General features: G+C 37.9%; 1 protein-coding gene across 1 annotated transcript in view; it reads right to left on the bottom strand.

Annotated features, from left to right (window-relative positions):
• Positions 1–6,157: 6,157 nt before the first annotated feature.
• Positions 6,158–8,803, bottom strand: part of cdh20.L (cadherin 20 L homeolog) — a gene marked incomplete at its 5' end in the record, with an annotated part of 44,967 nt that continues 42,321 nt past the window's right edge. The window contains 2 exon segments of the mRNA NM_001137582.1: positions 6,158–6,811; positions 8,542–8,793. Of these exon segments, the coding sequence (NP_001131054.1) occupies positions 6,318–6,811; positions 8,542–8,793 (746 nt within the window). The 3' untranslated portion in view covers positions 6,158–6,317.

Raw genomic sequence — 8,803 nt, 5'->3', positions numbered from 1 at the left:
ACCCAACTGATTGCACCTCTATGAATGCAAATTTGAAGGGCAGGTGTATATTGATAGGTGCTTACCAATGGGTTGCTGCATATCATGTGCCCTGTTTGAGGCTTTTAGTACGTTCCTGGAATGGGTGGTGAGAGAACAAAAGCGGTCATCCATTATTTGGATGATTTCTTTTGCATTGGAAAGGCAAATTGCGGAGTGATTTTGCAAGTACTATTAGCCAATTTTCAGAAGTTGGGAGTACCAGTAGCACAAGAAAAAACTGAGGGACCCTCTTGCATCATAAAATTTATAGGAATAGAGATTGATTCCATTACCATTCAATATCGTTTACCTGGGGATAAGATTGAGTAGTTGAGGAACTAGGTAACATGCATGGAAGGTGCGAGGAAGGTGATGCTTTGGGAGATGCAGTCATTACTAGGAAAGCTCAATTTTGCCTGAAGAGTAATGCCCATGGGTGAATATTCAGTCGAAAGTTGGCCCTGGCAACAGCTGGAATTGAAAAAAACATATAATTTTATTTGGCTAAATGGTCAGCACAGAGCTAATATGAAAGTGTGGGGAAAGTTTTGGCAGAATACAATGAGTGTTCAATGTGGCAAGCAGTGGCACAATCAAATGCACAACTTGATTTGTACACTGATGCTTCAGGGGCATTGGGTTTTGGTGCCTTTTTCAGAGGGAAATGGTGTGTGGTCAGTGGGGTCAGTGGCCTGAGGTGTGGCATGCAGAAGGTCTCACAAAGAATTTGGCATGTCTGAAAATTTTACCAATCATTGTAGCTATGGAGATTTGGGGGAGGGAATTGGCTAACAAGAAGGTCATTTTTCATTCGGAGAACATATTAGTTGTCTTGGCAATTAACAATATCACAGCTAATTCTGTACCGGTCATTAATCTGCAGTTAGTTCTGCGATGTTTATAACTCAACATTTGTTTCAGAGCTATGCGTTTTCCGGGAGTTGATAACGGGATAGCTGATTCGCTTTCTCATTTACAGCTGAAACGCTTCAGTGTCCAATTTCTTTTCCGGTCTGCCATTCCATTTGGCACGTGGCAGAGTGGGTGAGGGGGTCGTTAGCGCTCACCACTTGGAATGCTTATAGCAGGGTATGGCAGCAGTGGGACAAGATAGAGAGGTATGTTCCAGGGCCTATTGGGGATTTGGAGAGGCAGGACTGTTGTGGTTCATAGTGGAGTTAGGCGTTAATAAGCAGTCACATGCTGTTTTAAATAGGACACTTGATGTATTGTCCTTTTTGTTTAAGCTGAGCGAAAAAAAATGTTATCATTAGGCAGGCGGGTTAAGGGTTTTGGAAAAAAAAAAATTTGCATCGATTCCAGGAGACTTTTACATTGTTGGAGAATTTGTTTACGCAACTCGAGTTAGTGTGTTGCTCCATTTACGAGGTCTGTGAAGTGAATTCAGTTTGCATTCATTTAGGATTGGGGCAGCCATGGAGGCAGCAAGGGCGGGTTCAGAAGAGGCAATGATTGAGAGATTAGGACGTTGGGAGTCCGACAGGTTCCAGTCCTATGTGAGGCCTCATTTGGTGTAAGGAAGTAAGAAAAAATGGGTTGTTTGAGAAAAAGAGAAGTATATAAAGAAAATAAAAAAACTATTATGCAGAACTAACATTTTTTAATTTTCGAAGGAGAGCGCTGTACAGTTTTGGTTTGCGGGTTGTTTGAGAAAAAGAGAAGTATATAAAGAAAATAAAAAAATTATTATGCAGAACTAACATTTTTTCATTTTCGAAGGAGAGCGCTGTACAGTTTGGGTTTGTGGGTATTCCTACATTGCAAGAGCAGAAAGAAGGGAACGTTTAAGGGCTGGGGGTCGGTATTTTGGTATGTCAAGGAAAGAAATCAACATTCACTGTTAGGGAAAAGGTGGTATGAGGTGGGAACAGGTTCGCCCTCAAATGGAGGGTATCTTTGATTTTCGGGGACCTCCGGATATCTTAGTCTTACATGTGGGGGAAATGATGTGGGTAAAACTCCCATGAGAGAATTGATAAAAGACATGAAAAGGGATCTCTTGCAGTTATTGGATAAAGCCCTAAAGACATTATTAGTCTGGTCACAGATTATACCTAGAATCAATTGGAGGGGGACGAGATCAGTTGAAGCCATAGAAAAGACCAGGTTTAAGATCAACATGGCGATGGCAAAGTTTATCAGGCGGCAAGGAGGCATTGGGGTGAGACTCCGTTTATTGGAGAAAGAATGCTTATACCATGGAGTGGATGGGGTACACCTCAACAAGGTCGGTAAAAATATATTACATTTTGGTTTACAAGAGAGTGATGAAATAGCTCTCCAAGTGTGGAGGGGTATGCAGCCATGAGGGGTCAAGTCTGCATACTGTTGCGGGTCCCTGGTAATGGAATCAGTGCTTCGAAAGGCAAGAGGTTGACAGGCCGACACGGTGTCGGTACCTGTTTGATTAAAAAGTCCTCTCTAAGAGCAAAGGGCTCTAGGAGGTGGTCTGGTTCTTTATGGATGGTAGGAGTTGCAACCCAACATATCCACCATGCTTGAGGAGTGCAAGCAGCTGGTGGCTGGTACAGTTACATGTACACCTACTTGGGTCCATTGCCAGGGACCTAGGGGATTACTCAGTTATGGTAATATGTGTTATGGTAATGTGTTATGGTAATATGTGTTATGTTACTGAATAAAACTTGTTATTCTGTGCAAGTGTTTTTTGTTAATAAAGAATTTGTATAACAGGTTTATTAATAAAGCTGCGGCAATAAAAGTCAATTTCCAATTCGGAATCTAAAGAAGGTGTGGGTTCTCTTATCTCTAGGAGTTGGTTTAGAGGGTAAAAGTCAGGTTTGTGTCCCTGCCTCTGTCATGAGTCAGTGAAGAATATTTTCACTTGAAATCAAACAACAGGATTGTGGATAAACCATGGATTTTGTGGGGAATAGGTACGTATGGCTATGTCGGCCAGATAAAGTAATCACTTCTTCTCTATCTGTGTATTCTGCAAAAAGAAAGTATCAAAATAATGCTTTACAGTGTATTACTGCCATTTTATAATAATTGTTTAATTATGCTTCATAATAATTCAGAACTACTCACAGGTCATGCAAAAAAAATTGCTTAAGTATATTTTATCTTATAGTCTGAATTGTATTAGGTATGCACTGTGCAAGTAGCTCCCTCTGGTGGGCATTGATTCAGTTGCTAAAAATGTTTCTGTTGAAGTAAAAAAAAGCTGAACGCCATTAATGGATATGTCAAAATGAAAAAAATACGTTTTTATAATGTATGAATATAAAGTCCACATCAGTAAAAAAAAATAACAAAACACACACACAAAGCAGCGCTGGCTTCAGATTACCAACATTATATCAAAATCTAGATTTTACAGATTTTAAACTTTTTGCTTTGATTTTGCTTGTCAGGTAAATCCATTTTATGAGAAGTTTCCATAATCTTACAAGGCTGAAATTAATTTAATAGCACTTAATGATACTAATTAGGAATAATCATTGTAGAACAATCACCTCTTTTTATTGCTTAATTTCCTTTTAGTATGACCAGGCATAGGCACTAGTGATGGGTGAATAAATTCGGCAGGCATTGATTTGCGGCAAATTTCCAAGTTTCACCGGCATTGGTGAGCGTCAAAATTGTTGCGCGCATAAGAATTGCCACACGTCAAAATTATTCAGACACCATTGACTTTAATGCATTTGGACAAAATAGTCGTGCGTATAAAAATTGTCGCTCGCGTCAATATTGTCGCACCTCAAATTTATTCATTGACTTCAAATTGCTTCACCATTTTTTTGCTGATTCTCTAATTTTTCGGCGAAGCAAAATGGGACAGATTCGCCCATCACTAACAAGCACCTTCTAACTTTGAAGGTTATACTCATGCTCTTGAGTAGATATGTTTGTATGTACTAGAGTGTGAATGACTTCAATGTAAACCCTCCTTTTTATAATACTTACATTGATTTCTTCTTTTCTTAATCCAATATTTCCTCGAGTATCCTCTTTAAACTGTAGAAGTCAGCACGATGTAGTCAGAATGAGAAATCGGCTGTAATGTAATGGCATTAACAGAGGTGATTATGACAAGCTAGTCTGTGCAGGGCAGTACAACCCTGACATCTACAGCTTTAAACTACAGAATGTGGAGGGGGCTTCACAGAGATTGGACTTAAATGGGCATTAGACAAAAGAGAGCTTTATTTAAAATAAAATACGCTGGCACATGAACTCTGGGGTAAAATAACAAATGTAACCAGCCAGGAGAATAAGTATCATTCAATTCAGTCAATTAGACTTTTAAGTACATACACAAACTCGCTTGTATAATAGCCATATAAACCCTTACTATTCAGCTGCCACCAGAATGCAATAGCCATTTCATCAGCCACCTTGTCATTTATGTTGTTCATAGTCTTAATTACTGTTCTTCCTTACTTATGTGTTCTGAATGCTAGATGCCCTACTTTATGCTCCACACATCTACTCACTTGTCTGTGGGTAGTATTCATTTATGAATGAAGCCCCAAGCACTGCACTACTTGCTGCTAGATGCTGGCATGTCTTTGTGTTGTAGGCCAATGTGATAGATACAACAAGTAATGCATTTTGCATGTGGTTATGAGACACTAGGCAAAGCTGCATCATTTATAACCAAGCATCCATTGGTTACTTTTCTCTTGTGACCTTGGGTGGAAAGATAGGGCAACACAAATTATTGTCTGCTTGAAGCAAGGCTTTCTTTGCGTGGTAGTTTGCCTGTAACAATCTAAGGGCAGATATTATGAAGCCCACAGCAAATTATTTTTCAGGTCCCCAAATTGTCTAGAGGTTGACCTGTTTTACCAATATTTGTATATAAATTAGGGTCTCATGGGGCCCCCATACCTCCTGCCCCCCTGCACGTGCAGGGTCTGCTTCCTCTGTCGTTACACTCCTGTCTAAGGGGTCTCAACACAGACTTAAAGGAGAACTAAAGCATAACTAAAGAAGTAGGCTAGAAATGTTGTACAAATGCACATTCAACTAGCACAAAAAGTGCATGACTTCCATATTTAAAGCTTGATTTTTTTATTGGTTTGAGATACAAGGAGACCCCCTTTACACTATGTTCACACACATGCAGGGTCCGTGCGTGTGCGCATCAGCCCCATCTGCTGCGCCGCCGATCGATTGTGTGTGTTTCTGGCAGTCGTGGCAGGAATAAACATGCAAATCACGGATCTGGGCTCAAAATGTTTATAGAAAAACACAAGGCGTGTTGCAATTCAGCTTTTATTAAAGAAGTGCTAGACAGTACTGGACATTCAGTACATCATATTTCATTACCAAAATTATTGACAAATGTACAAAACATTTTCTTACATTTCACAGTCGTCTGTGATGCTGTCATTGTTCTGCTTAATCAGAGATGTCCACTTTGCAACTCTCCAGCTGTTGCTGGTAAGTGGGGGGAGGGGAGTGATTTTCTGCTAGTTGTAGTCCAGTAACAGAAGGAGAGCAGCAGATTGGACATCACTGACTATATGATATAAAATACATATATGTAAACATTTCTTGGGTTAAATTGATGCATACTAGGAAAGCCTTCTAATCTACAGTACGGTGTACTCTTTAAATTATTTATTTGGCTTCCATATCTAGCATCTCTTGCTTTTGGCTCATGAAAATTACCAACACTTTTTTACTCATTTTATATTTCAAGAAGTGCCACCCTATTATAGTAGAAATAAAACATGTACAAGTACATATATAAAAAAAACCTTCTAATATTATCTTTCTTTAATATGATATTAAAGTGAATGGTAACCCCTTTTCCCTTCCCCCCCAGGAATGCCTTAATCCTTTGTTATAATTCAAAATCCTCCAGATGAGTTTAGGAACAGTTTAAACACAGTCTTATACTTTTCCCTACAAAGGAATGAGGCATCAATAACTTATTATGACAAAAGGTATTTCATTTTAATTATTTGGAATCCCATCTTCACATGTGAAAGAAACTTGTTTTCCTTTAATAAAGATACACAGATGTCAGTGCTGTAAAAAATATATGCCATATTATTCCAGTGTTTGTTATTTTCACCATGTTCTCGAAAGAAAAGAAATGGATTTGTCTTTTTCTTGCTATTTTTAATATCAATATCCTTAAACAGATTCTCTTCTGATGCATTTTCCATTTCAACCAATTCTTCACAGCTGCCATAAGCTTTTTAAATACTCCATCTTCCTTTAATAATCACTGAAAATGAATCCTTATTGGGTTGACTTAGTGCCTTGCATAAAGAATCTCAGTTCCCCATGGTCTATCACAAAGAGCCATTGTTATCCTTGGTGCCATACATTTCTGCAAGTTTTTTAAATCGAGGACCCCAGTCAGATAGATAGTCATAGCTCTGCTCTGAGTCTGTACTTAATGACTGCAATGAGCTTAAAGAATGGGCCACAGATCCCTCACCTTCAAACATATATGTCTGGAGGGAGTCAAAGGGTGGAGCGCAGACATCAGTATCAGCTTCATAGAGTTTAGCCAACATGTAGCTGTGAACATTATTGTCCATTCTACACGTCTGAGTCACATAACGGGATAAACTCTCAATCTCAGGTTTCATGTCTTGTCTAGTTTTCCCCATGTGGGCTTCTCTTGGATTCCACAAAGCTGCAATATCAAATGCCTCAGTGTCTTCTTCTCCACCACCTTCATCATCATACCTAACAATGTTCTCATGGACATTATCCTCTTCATCAATAGTGTACGGCTGCTTTCTGTGCCTCCTCATGGACAGGATAAGTAAGACCAGGACTGTAACAGAGATAACACATTTATATTATAAATCAAAAGGAAACTTGTCAGCATGGCTTAAAATATATCACAGTACAAATATTATTAATGTGTGAAATAACAAATATTTAACAAAACACTTTGCAGGATATTTAAAAAAATATATAATTCTCCAGTATAAGAAAACAAGCTTAATCAATAGCAGCCTTTTGAACCGCTCATATCACTTTTCTAATGTTCTCCACTTTTTGATTTGGAGTGACCTCCCCAGCAAGCTAGCAAGTCGTATATCACTCTTCAGTTCTCATTAATGACAGAATATGACAGCAAGAGTATTACTGCATTCTCGCTCTACAAAATCCCCCTCATCCTAGGAAGGCAATTGATGACTAATGGGCAGATTTAAATTGGTGAACACTGTATGCAATCACCCTGCTATTGAGAAAAAGAAACGGTAAATAAGGATATCAGATTTAAATTGGTGAACACTGTATGCAATGGCCCTGCTATTGAGAAAAAGAAAGCGTAAATATGGATATCAGAATCCAAACCATTTCAGCAGAGCTGTTAAATACATGAATGCTAATAATATATCTTGTGAATGAAAGTTATTCAATTAATATATAGCAGAAAGTTCATTTAACTAAAGTCATTTTATATTTATTGTGAAACAAATTGAGATCTATGCTACCTGTGGCAACCCACTGCCATTTCTCCCTGGCACATGGCGCATTTTGCAAACTTATCTATAATTTATAAAAATAAAATACCTGAAGGTGACACATATGTGAGTAATAATAGAAAGCATGGCTAGAAGGAAGCAATGAGAAACCTACAAATGGCGACCGTTGGCTTTGTAGCTCATAACCAAAGCCATTGGGTATTGTAATGGTGATTTCTATTTCTAATGAGAAGTAATACATGATTTCCAGCATTTTGATGCTGCTTTTTTCCCTTGGGTTGTCACTGCAAATATCAACTGTTTGAAGTTAAACATAAAAGTGTTCTTTTCCACTTGTGTTACTGGGCATTATGAAAAATATTCTTATGGGTCCAATGTAGTAATTGGAAAATGAGAATGACACAGTAATAGAACAGGAAATATATATCTAAAATATATCTAAATATCTAAGAACTAAATATCTTAGAAATGATAGTATCAAAGTTAAAAGGCAACAAGCAAGCAATATTTGACCACAGAGCCACACTGAACAGGAAAACAGGAAATATAAATAAATATTGAAATGCTGCTGTTGAATTAAATGAACATACAGTTGGTCTCACAAGTCATCTTTTGTATATTTACTTGACTACATGGGATATAAAACTGACAGAGCTATGCTTACTAGATCATATTTGAACCTTTCCTATTTCTTTGTATAGAATAAATGCTCATGGGGGTTTAAGTGGGCAGATTTTTGCATTCACAAGGTATGAAAAAGATTTCTATCTTTTTTATGTCATGTTCTAAGGATCAGCTGTTATCTTAGTTTTATGTTGGGCAAGCTATTATGCTATTGTGTTATCTCACTGCGCTTATAGGTACAGTTACTCTGAAATCATCTACAGTATATACTGTAACTCATCATATAAGATCAAGCCATGGCTGTATTTTAAATTTGGTTATAAAGAATTTTTTTAACACCTTTTTAATGCTTACTAATACATTACTAATTTTAGCACTGTATTTGCAATTATTCCAAATCAGGTTAGCTAAACAAGTAATACATTCATAATGTTAAGGATAATACCTAATAGGACAAAAATGCAGGTCAGGATCGCTATAAGTGCTCCCCTGCTTAGACTGATGGGTAATGTATATGGTTCTGCATTGCAAGACATTATATCTCCATCTTTGTCACAGCTGCACACTTGGATAGTTAGTGTGCCAGTACTGCTCAGCCTGGGATTCCCATTATCCGATATCAGAAGCGGAAGGTAAAAAGTGCTCTGTTCAGACTGTTTGAAGCCTGGTCTTCTGGTTAAAATCCAAGCAGTGTTGTCTGTGCAAAA

Source organism: Xenopus laevis, chromosome 6L, assembly GCF_017654675.1.
Source record: "Xenopus laevis strain J_2021 chromosome 6L, Xenopus_laevis_v10.1, whole genome shotgun sequence".
Lineage (NCBI taxonomy): Eukaryota > Metazoa > Chordata > Amphibia > Anura > Pipidae > Xenopus > Xenopus laevis.
This window is presented reverse-complemented; position numbering and strand designations above follow the sequence as displayed.